Source organism: Trichogramma pretiosum, unplaced genomic scaffold, assembly GCF_000599845.2.
Source record: "Trichogramma pretiosum strain Unisexual culture from Peru unplaced genomic scaffold, Tpre_2.0 scaffold9, whole genome shotgun sequence".
NCBI lineage: Eukaryota > Metazoa > Arthropoda > Insecta > Hymenoptera > Trichogrammatidae > Trichogramma > Trichogramma pretiosum.
The window spans coordinates 2631009-2650339 of record NW_019641697.1 but is presented as its reverse complement, the minus strand read 5'-3'; the positions used below and the strand labels follow the sequence as shown (position 1 = coordinate 2650339).

Sequence of the window (19331 nt, the reverse complement as noted above, 5' to 3'; positions counted from 1 at the left end):
GTTGCTCTCAATTCGAAATTGTCATTGAAATCTTATACTTTTTGAAAATGCTACGTTTCTCTCAATCAAACTTGTAGATAACTATGTCAGTAGCGACCACTCGGAAACAAATCAATTTTTTATAGCTTAAACTACATTAATATAACTCATAGTTCAAAAGCTACATTTAAATTATCACGCACTACCTTATGTGTGTACGATTTCTTTATTTTGATTGGTTATAAACCAATTAAATTGTATAATAGGTCTACAATGACTAATATTCGTCCCGTGAAATTACCTTAATGTATTAAACAAAACAAAATGCAAAGGTCTATTCTTAGTTTTTTCTTAAAAAGATATTCTTCCCGCTTCTTCGTATATTGAACAATGATAATTATTACACTGCTTGCAAAATTAAGCTGGAAGTATGCAAATTAAAAAAAATTAGCTGCATTACAGCTCTAATGAATGTTATTACGATAGGAAAGTGTACAAACGCAAGCTGCTCAACATGTAATATTTCTTTTTTCAGGGCAAAAGTTGTTCTGTTCATTTCTGCATGTTTATCGCTTGAATTTGTGATTAAGTCCATCGGATTGTCCTCTTTAAAAACTACGAAGGAACAAAAGTCACGATACTCCTTCATTTGGCACAGATTATACACGCTTCGAAAGAAATTCAGCAGCTAACTTTCCACCGCCAATGTGTGAGCATTCGTTTGCACAATACACCATTGGACGAAAGCCGCCCTTCGATTCATTTTAGTCAAGAAAAGTCAACGGATAATTCAATTTTACAATTTTTTCTTTCATATATATTAAAAATTCGAACTAAAAATAATTTTTAAATCTTAAGGTATCATCGGCTTTTTTTTCAATTAATTTCAGTCTAGCTCTTGATGCATCGCTTTTTTTTATTTATATCATCATATTATCGTTATGGATAAAATTAGAAGAAAAAAATTGATTTCAGAACTAAAGCTGTTGCGCGAATATCTGAAAGCATATTAAAATTGGACATACTACCAATTAGATTCATTAATTTTTAAAACGTCTTTGATTTTTTCTTTTTTATCTAACTAGTTGCTCCAAGTTAACAAAGTATCAATTACGGGCTTAGCATTTTAATTTATATTTTAAACTTTATAAATCACAGATCAGTCTCATGAAGAAAGAAAAAAAAAGAAAAAAGAAAAGAAACTCGAAAAGACGATGTATAACCTTTTGTTAAGAGCTAGAACCATCACATCATTATTATTTAATATAAGTCTACGTTCCGCGAGTATAATAGTACAAAATATAATTAACAGTATTGGCGCACGCCGGCCACGTGGGGGGGAACTAGCGAGTACCGTGCCACTCGGAGCTAGTGCTGCTGCAGAGCGCTGCCGCTGGATCACGAGTGCTTGGCGACGATCACTCCGGGTCGCTGCTGCGTTTGCTTTTGATCCTGCTGTTTTTGTTGCTGTAGCTGCGTTTGTTGTTGCTGCTGCTGCTGCTGCTGCTGCTGCTGCTGCTGCTGCTGCTGCTGTGGACTGAACTGAAGGAAATTGCTAACCTCGGCCCGCAAGAGTCGATGCTTCGGACTGCTGATGGTTTTGTTGGTGAGCGCGAGCGGCCTGTCTTGGGCCGGCTCGTCGCCGAACAAATGGTCGCCTTCCAAGTGTCTTATTGCCTCGACGATAGTCTCGAGATTCTGTCTGGATGTGTTCGCTGCCAAGTATAATCGTGCCTGCGGCGTTCCATCGTCCAAAGAATTCGACGGAGATGGTAATCTAATTAAACAAAAGTAAAATCACCGTTTAGTTCGTGTCAAAAATATAGTTATGCAAATTAATATTCGAAACGATCGAGCCTACCTTTCCACCTCGACTTTGGGCTCGGCCTTCATGGCCGCCTCCAACACCGAGGGTATCCGCTGGGTCACGACTCCCACCGCATCGTTGGGAGAGAACGGCCTCGTCGGGCTGGACGTTATGTACTGTCCCGTGCAGCCTCCCGACACTTTAAAATCCTGCAGATTCGTCACCGTCGTCGTGCCGGAGGAGGAGGAGCCGAGCAGTGGCGTCGTCGAGTAGGGCGTACTGCTACTACTCGATCCGTTGCTCGATATCTGCTGCTGCTGATCCTCGCTGTTGTTGCTCGCTGTCGTCGCGCCGCTGCTGGTGGCGAACGTGAAGCCGAGAATCTTCGGACTGTTTGGTCGCGACGACTCGACCTGCTGCAGCAGATCCTGGGCGCTCATCAGCTGCTGCTGCTGCTGGTCCTTGCCGCTGCCGTCGTCGTTGTTGGCCGCCGACGCGGCCGTAGTGGCCACGATGATCTCGCAGGCGCCTTGATCGCTGGGCGACAGCGGCGGCGTCGGGTCCTGATCGCCCACCACCGAGGACGTCTCGATGGTCTGCGTCGAGCCGACCGAAGGGACGGCTACGACCGAGACCACCTGCAGACTCGTGATGCCGTCGTCGACGACCTCCTGCGCGCTGATCACGTTGTTGGTGTGCTCGATCACCTGCAACCGAAGGCAGAGAGAAAAGTCACGTGCTATTTCATTGATCCGCTTGTACGCTTGTGCGATTCGATGCTTGTTTTTTTTTTTTTTTTTCACTACTTTCGTATTGCATCGAGAGACAGTCAGCGCATAATACAATATAAATAGTTTTTTTTTACGAAGTTGTTATTTCATTTGTCCGTACGATACACCCGTACGATCGAGCGATCCTTACTGTTATTTCACTCGAAACGGGGTACTCGTCGTATTATTCATGATTCATGAAATATCAAAGCAATCAAGTGATCGACTAAAATATACTTATCGTTTTTAATCACTTATTATTATAGTATAGTAGTAGTAGTAGTAAAATTAGCAAACAATATTCGTCAATGATAATAAAATCGTGCACGATCCAAGATGTTCAGTAGCCATAATGCCATTATTTCAACTGAATCATCGTGTATGCAATTAAGTATAATCGTTCGTCAAAAGAAAGGAATAATATAATGTTAATAACTTGCAATCAAATGGTCACTGCTCATGGATCAGCTATATATAAACCTGCGTGATATATGTATAGTTCATTACTTGTCACATACATGCCGTCTCGATGAAACGAGAACGGGGCTTGAAACAGAGAGCCGAAAAAGCTCAACGAGAGTCTCGCTGAGACGGCATATTTGCGCAATAATACTGGCACACTATCATTTTATAGCAAGAGAACTGAAAAAAATAGCTGCAGAGTTGCATGTTTTCGTTTTTTTGAGTGCTATATATGAAATCCAATATTAATGATTGATGTCGATTTATCAATGAATTGTAGAAAGAAACAGAAAATTTTTACAGCGTATTACAAATGAGTGATTCTCTCGAATACGATGTTTTGATTGTCGCTTAACGGGTCCTAAATACTGTGCCCAGCACCACGATGTTGCTTACCGCTAAAACTGGAAAAAGTTCATTCGTGCTCGTGTGTCAAATCATGAAACATCATTTTTGCGAGAATCACCCATGTATAATAATAATACTGGCAATGATAAAACTTTGTACTTTTCGAATGACTTCATAATACTTTTCACTCTCAAGTCAAAATTAAGCTTTTGTTTTTAAAATACAACAAATAATCATCTAATGTTTGGGTTGCAAGAAAGATATACATTCACTTGTTATTCACTTGAATTATTCGTATGTAATGATAACAAGCGAAATCATACAGGATTTTCATGCGCTAGTTTTGTCAGCTTTGCTATATAATGTGTGTGAGTAAACATAATTTATGAAGATATTATATGGACTTTCATCGAGTCTCACAAGTGATGATGTTGATGAATGTGCTTCAAATGCAACCTACACGACAATCGCTTCACGAAAAATCACATAACATCGAGAGAGTCATTGTTCAATGTGATGGTTGTTGTTGAGAAAGAGAGCATTAAAGAAAATTACATAGTAACTAATGGAATAATTGCCAAGGAGATAGTATTCCTTTTGTAAACAATATATAATATTATTTATATAATCTGTGCCTGTGTCATTCGCAGATGCGGCTTCAAAGCTTTAAAGGGTCAACTGACCCACACCCCTATCAAATTGGTCGCTCGAGAAAGAGAGCGGATTATTATGGTTTCACACGAAGGCCACGCAACATCTCCGCAGTATCGTCGCAACGCCGTCTCGCAAACGTCCGATGAGACTCGCAGTCCCGCAATTCCTGTCCTAGATGGTAATAGAAAATTCATCATGACCAAACGTTTTTCTAGTTATTTTTTGTTTGTTTATTTGTTGTTCATAATTATTAAATAGCAGTACGCTCGCATCGCCGTTACGTATGAAAAAAATATGTCATAACGCAACTCCCATATATATTATCTCCTCATCGCCACGAGTTCTCATTACTCGAGAGAAAATATAACTCACGTATCTTACAAAAAATAAAACAATCAAATCTCTCACCTCGTGCGGCTGATAGGCGATGATCTGCTGCTCCTCGCGATATCCTCGCTCGGGGAAGATCTGCGCCTGCAGCAGTCTCAGCTGCTTCTCCAGATGGGCCCGAGCCGCTCGCTCGCACTCCAGTTGACGCTTCAGCTCGTTCGTGTCGTTGCTGCTGCTGCTGACGCCGGCGACTGCGGCTAACGTCGTCACGTGACTCGCGTTGTTGCCGTCGGCCGCGGGTAACGTTATCACGGACAGGGGCTCGGGCGACATGCTGCCGAGACCCTCGTCGACGCTCTCGCTCACGTGCACCGGCAGGCTCACCACGACACCTGCAACGATAACGAGAAAAACAATTGAAACGTTATCCTGTATTTTGATACATTTCTTATACCCCGCATGGCCGGTTAATAGATAAAAATTGATTACAATATATTTTATTCTTTATTTTACTAGCAGATTGATTTTTTAATAAATTGACTGGGTTGTCCCTAATAATTGTGCATTTTTATTTAAATACTGAGCACTGTATTATTTTATATTTTAATGAATTCATTATAAATGGAAAGTATTTTTTATTTATATCACTGAAATTTTTCACATTGAATATACAAGCTATTGCAACTTAAAGAACGAGATTGAGGTCAAGATTAAAAAAAAATAAATAAAACCATCGAAAGGATATCAATGCCTCTGTATATATTTAGAAGAAATCTCAGAGGAAGTTTTAAAAAGTATTCATTTCTGTTATGACTTCGGTGTAGGTATATCTTGAAGCCAAAAAATGAGCGTCAAGCCACAATGCATTCCATTGATAACCACTGTATCGAGTGCTGACTAAAATCCCCGAATGCATGACAGATTATTACGAGCGTATTATATATATGCCTTACTGATAAGATAACAGCGAGAACAATCGTTCGTTCGGATGTGAGATTCTTAAGGCCGATTCGGTAGGAGATATAAGGAAAAGCATTTGAAAAGCTCGCTACCGTTTGCATCGAAAAACTTTGTCACGCTTTCAAGGAAGATTTATCTGGTAAAATCGTCCACTTACCATGATTATCGTTCGTTTTTCTCTTTTTACTGTTGACTACGTCACCCGCACCTTCATGCTGATCCACCAGTCTCTTTAACTGCAAGTTTTGTGATAGTAGCTGTGTCTTTTGTTGCTCCAATTGATAGATGTATTCTGCAGTTTGTTGTAAAATCGCCGCCTGCAAGCAAAAAATGGACCATTTTGTTATTGATTTTACTGAGAATAACTGTAAAACAAGCGCTTGGCAAAATGTCATTATGAAATATAACATTTGTTTCATTATTAAAATATTAAAAGGTGAGGGTATGACTTGATTCTTTGATAATAAACGAAGAATTTGTCAACAAAGTAGAAAGGAAGAGAAGTTCATATTAAAATTATGTAAAAATTAAAGGTGAGTCAAGAATGTACTTTTAAATGCAAATAAAAATTATTCAAGTTTCTTCAATAAAGTGAATCTCTTTAAAAACAATTCAGTTCCAAAAGCTCACTTCTCGCTCTCACAAGCACGAAGTTTAAAAGGCGCGAAATCCTCGCGTGCACGAGCGGCGATCGCGCGAGACACGTGCTCGAGATGAAGCGTGTGTATAGCAAATCCGTTGTATATATCTGCAAGGAGGAGAGGCGGCAGTGGCAAAGAGTGCACGCGAGATGGCGCGAGCCGCCTCTACAGAGTGTATCTATTTCTTCTCCCTGAGGCTAACTATCTCGCAGGGCAACGCCCAAATCGATTCTCTCTCTCTCTCTCTGCTTCTGTCTCTCTCTTTCTTTCTCCTAATTTGCACAGTTGGAGACATAAATTTTTGTTTTCCGTAAAATACGATGTTGGATTGCAAAAGCGTTTATTTTAATGAATTAAACTCAGGATTTGTGTGAAGGAATGATTAGATGAAAAATAAATATTTGTACTACTTAGAATACTTATACAAGATAATTAATATGGTGTTGATTTTGAGAATGGAAAAACGACATTGTCAATATTAGATTTTCGAATGCAGGGTAAAAGAAGTGTTCATGAAAAAATTACAATACAATTTTAAAAAAAATTTCCTCTCTGACTGTAAAAGTTTGCGCTCGAATTTTTTCAAATTCAGTTTAGCGCGCACCATAAATACTCGCATACTGTCACAATTAGTCAGGCGTGCTCTTTAATCCGTACGCAAAATGTAATATAAAATTATAATTATGAACGATCAATGTTAAATCCAAGTTCTTAAATGAGAACTATTTATTGTACCTATCTATATAAGATAAATACCCTGGTATAGAAATGCTCAATATTTAATGGCTGATTTTTGGCTAACGAAAAGTTTTCTTGGACATAAAAGAGCATCGGAAGTCAAAAGATAAGAGACAGATACACGAAAATTGCATACTTAGATGTTTTCACTTATATAATTATTTTTACTTTGCCACTTGCAGATTTGGAAATAGAGGTACTCGCCATCTGGCGGTGGACACTCAAAGTGCTGTTGCCTATTTAGTGGTTGAAAACTAGTCCAAATTTTGTGAAACAGTTAAAATCGTAATTTTCAGGTCATTTGAAACATAGTTGGATAAGAAAAATCGCCAAACATTTTCAAGCATAATTAAAATAAATCTTTTTTCTTTTTCAAGTGAAAAAAATGAAGTTTCGATTTATCGATAGCTCATGATACCCATTCAATGTACGACACTAATAATTACTTCATAAATCATTATTCATCAAATTATTCGTGATCTTTCGTATTTGCAACATGACAATCAAAGTACGAAAAAATCGGCTCCAATTTATTTTTTAACACTGAGACTTGAATTTCTCGTCACCATTTGAGAAGGTATTACGACTGAATTCTCTACACTCCTGTACTTATTTACACTAACTGACGATCATTATACTCCCTACTTTTTTACCTGTATGCGCAGTAATCTACTGTGTATCTTTATATTAGCAAATAACATAGAACTTAAGGTAGTATAAGAACTATGTACAGTAAGTGAAAAATATAAGCTGTCGCTTATCATTACGTAATTAACTTACAAACTTACAAACTAAAGGTAAATTTTTGAATATGCAAGTATGGTATATTCAAAAGTACACATATAAATATAAAAAATATGCATTTCTGATAATATTAAAACTGCGAGAGTTTAAAGTTTAGCGAAACCCCTCTGATATTTTATTAAAATTGAAAAAAAAATCGGTGTGAAATCGTCGTAACCCAGGTTACGATGCCAATTAATATGTCAACGCGCGAATATTAATTAATTAACCCAAGTCAGGCGTGAAAGTGTGATAGGCTGGTCGATACAAAGCCGATCATTAATTAATGAAGAGACACTCGACTCCCCTGTACAATTGCACAAAAAATTAGGCTACAATTATAATTAAGCTGGCAATCAGTGTTGAGCCTAATTGTCGAAGTTCTAAATCGAGGTGGACTGCACAGACGGCGAGGCGAGTCCTCGCAGCTGACCATCTTTCGATGACACAACAAACTGCCTCGCTTTTCCCTCTATGTTTATGCGAGAAATACGCCAAAATACTTGACACTCGCTATACGTATGGTAGAGTTGAGTTATGGTTGCAAAAAAATTATAGACATAAGTTACTATACGCGCGGAGGACTCGATTGCAAAGCCGCGCGCGCAAAACGTCCAAGAGCTGATTGACACGTACTCCGCCCTACGACAACATTGCGCAAAAGATCGAGCTCGCTTTTATTTAGTCCTGCTGATATTTGCATCGAGATTATCTGAACGAGTAATATATATTATGGAACTTTTTGGAAACATATTCAGAGGAAGTTTCATAAAATGTTTAAGCACATAATTTTTTTCTCTTATACTTCAGAAATACTTGTAATAGTTATCAGGGCTCCAATAAAAATTATCGTCAAAAAATTTCGAATGTAAATATGTCTAATTCTTCTACGATCGGAATCCAAAACTAGACTCTGAATGAATCTTTTCGAAATTTTTCCCGACTCCATATAAAAACTAAAAAAAATGTTGTTTTCTCTCGGCTATTCACCAGAATTTTTATTTTTACCAACACCGGGTACTTAATCTTTTCGCAATGCTTGCTGCATACATACGCTTACATATATATTATATACACGGCAGGTCTGCGTGCTGCATGTGCCGCTCATATATATACGTGTGTGCGTGAATTATAAAGCTATAAAACTATTCCGCTCGTATTCTATGGGCTCGTTCCGTGTCACATGACGCCAGCCAAGGGCAAACGTGTGTAGATCGTAGTAGTAGTAGTAGTAGTAGTAGTAGTAGTAGTAGTAGTAGTAGTAGTAGTAGTAGTAGTAGTAGTAGTAGTAGTAGTAGTAGTAGAGAAAGTCCGGGGGAAGAGACGACGACGACGACGACGACGATAGTGTCACTTATATGCGTAAGCGCGTGCGTCGGTGGTGGAGGCTCGTAACCATGGCAATATTGATCGGATAAAGTCTGGAGTGAGCGCCAACCAGCCAGCCAGCCGGAGCTAGCTCGCCGCCGCCGCCGGTTGAATGTGCGTGCCGAGAAAAGCCGGCTACGATTCCCGCTGCATGTGTGTAGATGTGCGTGAGTGTGTGTGGGTGTGTGGGTGGGTGATATAGCTCGACTCTGCTGCTGCTGGCGGACGTACAGTTCGTAAACCTCGTTTTACATCTTCCTCTCTCCCTCTCTCTCTCTCTCTCTCTTGCACGCGCGCGCGTGTACTATACGCGTCTATACTCGTGAAAACGTCTACACCTAAGCTGAGAAAATACCACGAGAGATCGTGGCGTTTAAGAACCGAATGAAGTGCGATAAATCCGATTTTCCAATGAGTTTTCGAGTCTAAGATTTTGGTCGTCGTTTCTTCGTTCTTTGAGCTCGGACGAGTACACGAGCTCGGTTTAGAGAAAAAATCGGTCAATTACTGCGCGCTCGTCCCATCGTAGAGATACCTCGTTTTCTTCGTGATAATACGTATATTCAAAAATCTTGAAGTATTCAGCGAAGCGAAGAATTGCAGTCGAAGGCGGCTACGATTTTGTCGGGGCGCCAGCTATGGTTCGAGTATGCATTTTCGTTAAAATTGGTACTTCAAAAGTTATGAACAAATTTATTGTTTATAACTTAAAAAATTTGTTTAAAAAAATCTTAAAAAATTCACACGTACTCTTTGACTAATTCTAAGACTTTTTTGTTCCTTGCATTTTTTCGTTTGAGACGTTCCTTACTGAGTTATAGAATCGTAAAGATTAAAAATACGATTGGTTTCTAAACAAATTCGTGCGTAAAAAATAACTTTAAAATTTTCTAACTCGGTAGGGAACGTTTCAAACGAAAAAATGCAAAGAACAAAAAATCCTTAGAATTAATCAAAAAATACGTGGGAATTTTTTCAGATTTTGTTGAACAAATTTTTCAAGTTATAAACAATAAATTTGTTCATAACTTTTGAAGTACCAATTTTAACGCTTGGTAACCAAGCTAAATCGATTCAGCACACCAAAAGACCTATAAAAGCCTTGGTTATCTTATGGACCTGAAAATGCATAGCTGGCGCCTGGACTAAATATACATTCGCATTAATCGCGTCCTAGTAATTCATAGTAGCACTTTAGGTCAATTCCACAATTTTCATAGTTCAAAGAGTCCGTTTTGTCGTAGCAAAAGAAAAACAGTCATTACAACTAAATAGTTTGATTTTTTTTTTTAACAAAATCGAGTTTTGTAGTCAGTAGTAATGTTTTTTTTCGGACGTAAGCAAGTCGATCCATGTTCAATAGGTTTTGAATATTATCGTTCGTAGTTGCGCACCCGAATTAAATTATATACGCATGTAGAAGCAGCCTAATTCCATCGTCTATGCTGCGGGCATCGTATATCTCTCTGCATCTCTTACATCGCGGCATATGCCATTGCCCGCTTTCTAATCTTCCTACGTCCACGTATTCTTTACTTTCTTTCTCTGCATAGATCGTCGCGTATAAGCATAGTCAGTGTACGATAATATGCCTCGGCGTGAACATCGAGTAAATATCGTCATCGATTGCCGCGAGTGTGTGAGCAAGTTGCAAAAAAAAGTATAGAAATATCTCAAGTTATAACAAAGTGACTGCTATTTGCGTTTGTCGTGTAAGCAAGTTTCAAAAAAAAGTATAGAAATATCTCAAGTTGTAACAAAGTGACTGCCGTTTGCGTTTACGAGTGAGCGCGCTGAAAAATGGCCGAGTTCGATCGAAAAGTGAAAAAGTTGAAGTGTTTGGTAGAAGAAAGTGGCAATTGGAAAGTCGAAAATGAACGTGTCGACTTTTTCCGTGAACTTCACTCCTTGATCGCCGGTTGGGAAGGCCAATTGCCGAATCTTCGAGACATCTTTCGACCCGAAGAAATCGAGCACATTTTCACGGAGTCCATGAATTCATCGGTAATGGACCGTGATGTAGTTATAGAAATCATCAAGTTCGTGGCTCGCAGCGGCTACAGGGACGAGCCCAAAGTCGACGAGAACGGCGAGCTGGTCTTGCGTCGCGCCACACCGATACATTGCGCGGCTGATCATCGCTCTCTCTTCTACAACCGGGGGTTCATAGTGCCCGAGCTCTTTAAAATTTACGACAGATTCGATGCGAATTACATCGACGACGAGGGCTTCACGCATTTTCATGCGGCCTGCAAGGCGGGATGTCGCGATGTCGTCGAGAAATTCCTCGAGCTCGGACAGGATCCCAATATCCTCGTGTCGAAAACGGGTCAGTCGCCGCTGCAGCTGGCTCTGAAGTGGACCCCGAGGGAAATTGGCTGCCAATTGATGGAGTTGCTGCTGAGAAAAGGCGCCGATCCCAACTCGGCCGACAAGGATGGAGTTACTGCTCTGCACAAGATAAGCGACCAACCTACGTATTTGACGGAGGCATTTTTCAAGGTCTGCGATGACATGGGGCGGACGGTGCAGGTCGACGTCGAGGACCGGTGGGGCTGGAGGCCGCTTCACATTGCTGCGTACGACAACAACGAGGAACTAGTCAAATTATTGATCAAGAGAGGCGCCGACCCGAATTCACCCAACGTCAAGGGATGGACTCCCCTGCACCTTATTTGTCGGACGTTCTGGAACGAAGGCTTTCCCAAGATATTCTTCCAGATCTGCGACGAAAGTAATCAGATCCTACAGGTCGACGCGAAGGACAGGGAGGGTCGGACACCGCTGCAATGGGCCGTGGCGCAGTTCATGCTGAATGCGGTCGACATTCTCTTGGATCGTGGCGCTGATCTTACTAATTTCGTTTTTCCCGATTCGAGTTATTTTGGCGACGACATGAGTGATCTTTTGTATTTGGAACATCACAATATTAAATTGAGAAAAGCGTCTAGCGCTCTGGCCGTTGTCGAACGCCTCGTGAAAAGAGGATACGAACTCGACCGAGCCGGAGCCATGACGATCATGAAACATTTCGCCGAAAACAATTGGCTGGAGAGGCCGGCGAGTTTAAAAAAACGTTGGTACGAGAACGAGAAGTTTTTGAGTAAAGCGAAAAAGATGATGGTGATTCCGAGTCTGTCGCTGTACGACTTGATTCAGCTTCGACCCGAAGAGGCGGAAAAGCGACTCACATACAACGACTACTTCGAGTTTGGGGTCTCGAAAGCATTTATCGGAGGTAGGAGAAACTTTTCTTATACTCTGCATCTGTGCGAGAAACTATCGAGAGGTTTTTTTCGACGATGGGCAGTGTATCCTTTCTGGGAATTGATACACCAACGACTGCCACTTGAGTGCTGTGAAATAATCCTCGAGAATCTAAATAACGAAGATTTATATCGCATTTGTCTGGCGGCTGCAGACAAAAAGTAGTTATGACAATTATGGCACTTTGTTAATTGATGTTGTGAATTTTCTACATTAATAAAGTAAATAAATCTAAAAAAATGAGTCTTCATTTTATTATTAATAAACACACTATCATTCAAAGTAAAAGATCTTAAAAGTAGGGCTGTGGAGTACTTAAATCAAACTCTAGGAAAAAAAATCATTATAAAGAAATCTTCGCTCCAAGTCACTATTTTCACAACATAAACCATGTTTCTATTTTTTTTTTATATACTATTTGTTATTTTTATTAATCCGCATATTTCATACATCTCGTTTTTGGAATTTTTCATACCCTTTAAGGGCTCAAAGTGGGCTTAAGGGCTCAAAGGGGGCTTAAATAATTATATATTTCTATTTATTGTATTAAGCTGAAAAAGTGAAAAAAAATTTTTTTTCAGAAAACAGGCATAAGAGCCTTTTTCAATACCCCATTTGAAAGTACTTTGTCCAGTTAAATACTTACAAACACATAAATGAACTTGTATCAGCCTATGACCCTTCAGCGAAGAGCACTGAGAATATTTAAGCTGTTTGTCGTAAGATTCTAAGTGATAACTTGACACGACTAAGTTCTAGGTCATTTCCTTTTCTTCGATGGATCATTATCCATCAACGCAACCTCAAGCTAAGCATAAAATCTTATTTGACTACTTCCACATACAATTTAATAAAATATTTTATTTTTGATAAATTTTAAATGCTTAGCTTGAGGTTGCGTTGATGGATATTGATCCATCGAAGAAAAGGAAATGACCTAGAACTTAGTCGTGTCAAGTTATCACTTAGAATCTTACGACAAACAGCTTAAATATTCTCAGTGCTCTTCGCTGAAGGGTCATAGGCTGATACAAGTTAATTTATGTGTTTGTAAGTATTTAACTGGACAAAGTACTTTCAAATGGGGTATTGAAAAAGGCTCTTATGCCTGTGTTCTGAAAAAAAATTTTTTTTCACTTTTTCAGCTTAATACAATAAATAGAAATATATAATTATTTAAGCCCTCTTTGAACCCTTAAGATTCCTTCTATCTCTTCCTATAGGAGGCTAACAGCTAATCGGGAAGGTGGTGTGATAATTGGAAACAGTTCACTATTTTCTATGATCTGCGCTCGTTCATATCCTCGGGGACATGACTTTATTCGCGCTTCTTCTAAATAGCGAGACTTTTCAGACAGTTTCAGGGTGCATCAGCGGCCGTCGACCAAATTGCAAGGCTTTCCTTAACCTTTTTGCCAAATATGTGAGTATTTTTGCCTAATATGCACAAAAAAATCATTCAAACCCGTGACAAATCATCAAACTTCATTTTTTTCACGACATATTCTGCTTACCATAGGACAACAGGGTGACCGAGGAAAATTGTTAGGAAATCAACAAACATTGTACAAACTTCATTGTGTGAAAATTTCAAATTGACTGGACTTTTGGGTTTGAAATAAAATTTTTCAAAAAAAGAGGAAAAAATTTGTCCCACAAAACGATGTAACCCCTTAATTCAACCTCTTTGAAATTTGAATTATTGAAAATTACAAAAAGATTATGTGGGGAGATCCAATAGTATCAATCTGAACATTTCATAATGCGAAAAAATGAAATACGCAGAACCACGAAAAGTTTTGCTAACCCACGATAGGCGCAAAAAAGTTACAGCAATTTTCTGCATCGCGTGTGTCTCCCTCTCTTTCTCTGGGAGGAACGCGACTTAAATGATGCCTGCTTTTTTGATCTTAATTATTTGCGAACGCGACGTCCACCCAGCTTACATATTAAAAAAAAATAATAAATAAATATAGATGTTTCACATCAAATATTCGGTCGAATTTTTAATTTTATCATTCTTTTTGAGGAAGGGGAGCTGCTCTAGGTAGCTGTCGGTAGCTCGCGCGTACCAGTATATATATATAATATGCGACTGCACTGCAGCCTGTGCAGCCGCAGCCACAGCATTCACGCGCTCCGCGTGCGAGTCTGGGGCAGCCGAAGAAGAAAATAGGTCGAGACGTCTGCGACCGCACGAGCGAGCGCACGCGAAATGTGAAATACCGCTGCACAAAAACAGTATACAGTTTCGATCGAGACAAATGCAGTTCTATAAACCAAGGTATAAAAGGTACATCGACGCAGTTTGTGATTGGATAATCGGAAATGTATATGAATTTGGCGCGCGAGTACCGATAACGTTTTCGGGACACAAAAGTCGAATACTAGAAACAGTATGCAAGACATCGGTAAAATTTTTAGGAAACGGGATCGAACATTTGTTTTTATTGTCACTCGATGCGCAGCATATGTACGGCAGCATCATCGGAACATGGCTCAAAAGTATAACGCAGAGATCGCCGAAGAAGGCTTGCAAAATTTGTGGAGTAGGCATGACAACTTCAAAGTTGATATTCCATATTTTGGTTTTTTTCAATTCCTGCGTTCAATCATGGGGCCGAAGGTATAAACTTTCAGAAAAATGTCGACTTTTATTTTTCAAATGACCCTGCACCAAAATATCTAGCGTACTAGGAAAAAAAGACTGGTCGAGAAAAACTGGTAGGAAATCGACAATTTTAAATATTTAGAGCTGAACATTTTTTTACAGTTTCTTTCAATGATAAACTTTACTGTGTTTAAATTTCAAATCAATCTTATTTTTGGTTTTTGAAATTCAATTATTTGAACTAAATAAATCTAATTATCTGATAACAAAGCCATCTAACCCCTTAAATAAACAACACGAAGTAAAATAGTAAAAATGTATCTAGATATATTATCACGAGTTGAACCATGGGAAACAAATCTCCGCACCTTTGAGTCAAGTTGGAATAAATAATTCAAAGGTGAAAGATCATGTTTACAAAAGAGCTGATTTTCAGGCAATTTAACACAATGTGATATGAGTCCATTATTAGTAAAGCTTGTATGTGTTTTCGAACTACAAGTTAGTTTTAATCGCGCGAGGCGCTTGGACGGGGGTTAATTACTATATAAATATCAATCCTCTAGGCACTGATTCATTTTTCAGAGGCGATATTTATTTTCATCTACTTATTGGGTAAAATTTTGTAAGTGGTCGAAATCGATGCAGGTGTTTCGACCAAATGCGTTAGATCAGTTATTTCGTTTGTGTTACTATAACAATTCACAATGAAAATATATCGATTGATTACAGGCGACGCAGCAATGAAATTTTTCGCCAACATAAACCATTTTTCAGGTAATAACACAAATGAGTTTTCAATGCTTGACATTGTTTTTTCAGATTGAAACACCGTCATTTCAAAAACGTCAACATGGGTAAACTCAATTAAAAAGATTGCAATGTACGATCGCACCTCTATACGAGTTTCTCTTGGAACAAAAGCCAAAATAAATAAAAAAAAAAAATACCGACCTTGGATAATTTTTCGCCCTCGTGATGAGGCAGCAGCGTCCGCAGCGATTGGAATCCGGCGTTGATGCTCTGCATGCGTCGGCGCTCGTTACTGTTGGCGATCTCTCGCCTCATTCTCTTTTCCTGCTCCATATGATTACGCGAAAATGAGCGGCCGCCGTTGTTGCTGCTGCTGCTACCGCCGTTGACCGTCGAAACACCTTGCTGCTGGACGTTGTTGTTGTTGTTGCTGCTGCTGCTAGAATGGCTGCGTTTGCGCGACGACGAGCTCGACGTCGACGTGTTGTTGTTGTTGTTGTTGTTGTGGTGACCGTTGCTGGTGACCCCGTTGCTTTTGCACTGCTGCAGCAAGTGTTGATGCTGCAGTTGTTGGCCCTCCTCGTCCTCGTCCTCCTGACGGATCTGCAGAAGAGGCTTCAGGTCCTCGACCTCCTCGATGAATTCTTCGCCGAGGGGTAAGCCCGAAGAATCGTCGATCGTATCCCCGTTGCTGTTGGCAAACAGAAAATACATTAATCACCACGTAATCAGGATATATAATCACAAGTTATTTGTAGAAACTTTAGAAATTCTTATTGCTTTTTCGCGCCTAATATCTGCTACTTGGCTGATACACATACTGATACTAGTACTGCTGTGAATAAATCAGTCGTTAAAAAAAATTAACGAGAAAAGGTAACAGTATATCAACTGTAAAATCATAATTTTGTATGACATTACCATTTGACCATTTGACTGGCGAAAAAATCCTTTACGAACCCCAAGAGCGAGGAGTGAATTGTATTATTCATTTTTGAATAATGAATCCAAAAACTAGGTACTTCCTAAATAGAGAGACTACCGCAAAAAAGGGCTGGTGCAGCTTTCTTTGGCTACATAGCCGATATAATTAAAAAATGAAAATTAGACGAATGATTTTTTGTTCTTTACCGCGAATGCCATTATTAGTTAAAGTGTACCGCCCGAGACTGATTAGCCGGTACACGTTTATCAGCGCATCGGACGTATACATACAGCCGCGGTAACTGCACTAAAGACGCGCAATTATTACGCGCGCAAACAACAATCGCCCATACCGCGCCATAAGCGAGGCGTTAAAAGACGCGCAAGTTTAGCATCTAAGACGCGAAGCTCCTAATACGTATTATATATATTATACCGGCTGCAGGCCGAGTAGTAGTAAATATATATATAGGCACACGCACAGCTATAAGCTCAGCTGATGCGCCGCCGCCGCCGCCGACCCCCTGCAGCACCGCCGCTGTCTCTCTCTCTCTCTCAGCTGGTGTTTATACATACACACACATACATAAAACCCTGCTGTACTAACACTACTACTACTACTGTTATCTATTACTTTTCGAATCCTATACGTGTGTGTGTGTGTGTGTGTGTATGGCCGCCGACTCGTTCGCAGACCCCGCAGACTCGCATGCACGCACACACGCATTTAATGCGAATCGTCTCTTCTCTCGCTCGTGTTCGTTCTTTCTACCTTCCGTTCTGGTGCTGCTGTTGCTGCATGTGTGTGTATATATATATGTATATGTATACGTGCAACAACAACGGATGTGGCTATAAATGTCCCTTGAATATATTATCCACTGCTGCGAATGTCCAGATAGAGACTTGCGAATTTCGCTGCAGCCACGCGAGCTTGCGTAAACACACGCACAAACGCGTCTCTCTTTCTCTCGTGGTCGTATACTAATCCGAGTGCACTCGTATACAAAAAAGAATTCGTCGCTCACGCAGAATCAAACACAGATACGTACCTGATCGTTATATATGTGTAAAACTTACACCGAGAGAGATGCTATATTATAAAAAGTACCGTGTGTATAATAAAAAATTACTATACTCTCTATGCTATAAGGTGTACGCCCTTATTTTCGGTCAACTTTGTAGTTGTTTTCTTACGTAGAAATTGAGTTGTTGATATCAATTATTGACCGAAAACAGTGGCGTAAATCTTCCTGTCTAATGACAAAATGGATGGTAAAAATTACTATAACTATAGTAATATTTCCTAATAATTATGTCGACAAGTACGGTCAAACATTTTCATCGAGTATAGCAATTTTCATTGTACACGTACCACTTTTTGCAATATCGTTTTTCTCCAAAGACACCATACTCGAGAGTTCTTTTCGAATATCGATACATCGAAATTGATGAAAGAATTTTAACATTTCTTCCCGAAGGCAAGAGTTGAAAATCATCTTCATTTCGAATTATAAACGAACATAATAGCGATGTTTTTTGTGACCACCAATCGCGAGATAGTATCAACAGTGGTGAGATAAAAAAGGGTTCAAATTGATACAAGGAGCCCAAAGTATACGCGCTACTTGCTCGTGAGAAAACGGCGGCGTGACACACGCCGACGTTGCCAAGTTACGTTACGCGCAGTTGATGGTACAAGCCACAGCAGCAGCAGCGAGACAGCAGACAAAATAAGACCAGAAGGAACAAGAGAGAGAGAGAGAGACATACACGTGTAAAATCTGATTGCAATGGATCACGTTATAGCTTCGGGTCATATGCGTCGAGAGTGTATAAATTTAAACCGGGAGGAAATCCTTGGTCGTGGGCTGCTGCTGCTGCTGCTGCTACAGCGCGCCCAGTGGCAGTAGTACTCGCGCTCGTCTCTGTCTCTCGTTTTCTCCGGAATCGTGGATTATATAACTTTCGAATTATATTCCATCGCGCGCTGACCTCGTGCCGGTAATGGTTATCTACTTTTTACTGCCTTTTTTGCGCGCGCGCTTATTTCCGAGCGCAGTAAACAGAAGAGGGAAAACAAAAGCACAAAATCAATCGAGGAAAAAGCGGGCAAAAGTTCGCACGATTTCAATGCAACGCGATTCGATTGCCTTGCCACGACGCATCTCTCGTATTATAATCAAAAATTGTTAACGAAACAGAAAGGATCTCGAGTTATTACAATTTTATTCGTATATGTATATTCGGATGATAATAAATTAATTTTTGAAAAAGAGAAGCCATAGTACAATGCTGATATTCCAATCTCAGGCATGTACACGGCCCTGAACCAAAATGCGCAGCGCAATGAAAGTATACGTAAGCACGCTTGCGAGAGAGAAGAAAAATATCAGAGGGGTAGTGTCATACATATTATATAGGTGGCCAAGAAAAATTTTCAAGGCTGCGGCTGTAAACGTGAGTACTGCTTCGGGGGGCCTACAGCGAAGAAAAAGAGGGAGCGAGAGCGCGAGGAAAGGAAAGAAAGAAAAAAAAATAGAGTTTGCCATATTTCGCGTGCAGCAGCGGCAGTAGCAGCAGCAGCGAGGAAAGGACGATGGTTAAGGTGGGTTAAGGTAGGCTCGCGAGAAAAAAGAGAGAGGCGTCCATGTGTATTACATACATACACTCCGAAAGCGTGTGTATGTCTGAGCTCGCGCGCAAAAACACATTCGCGTGCGGTCGTGGTGTGCTCGCCGCGGCCACGAGGATAGCTCGATCACGGGGATTTTGGGACTTGGATGAATTTTACTAATATAGCAACGGTGCTTAGAGAGAAGTAGTCAAATCCCTTTTCACTCTCTTAAATAATTTTCTCGTTAATCGACGTTTCTTTCGGTTCTTATTGAAAATTATTCACACGAATAGAGTTTGCGATACGCGAAAAATCGATT

General features: G+C 40.0%; 1 protein-coding gene across 2 annotated transcripts in view; it reads right to left on the bottom strand.

Annotated features, from left to right (window-relative positions):
- Nucleotides 1–831: 831 nt before the first annotated feature.
- The window catches only part of LOC106649438 (homeobox protein 5-like), a 29545-nt gene continuing 11045 nt past the window's right edge, over nt 832–19331 (bottom strand). For both annotated transcript variants that reach the window (XM_014366853.2, XM_023462294.1), the window contains exons 3-7: nt 15673–16162; nt 5468–5627; nt 4429–4742; nt 1841–2493; nt 832–1756 (exon numbers count right to left, since the gene is read on the bottom strand). In XM_014366853.2, coding sequence (XP_014222339.1) covers nt 1378–1756; nt 1841–2493; nt 4429–4742; nt 5468–5627; nt 15673–16162 — 1996 coding nt within the window. In that variant the 3' untranslated portion in view covers nt 832–1377. The remainder of the gene's footprint in view (nt 1757–1840; nt 2494–4428; nt 4743–5467; nt 5628–15672; nt 16163–19331) is intronic.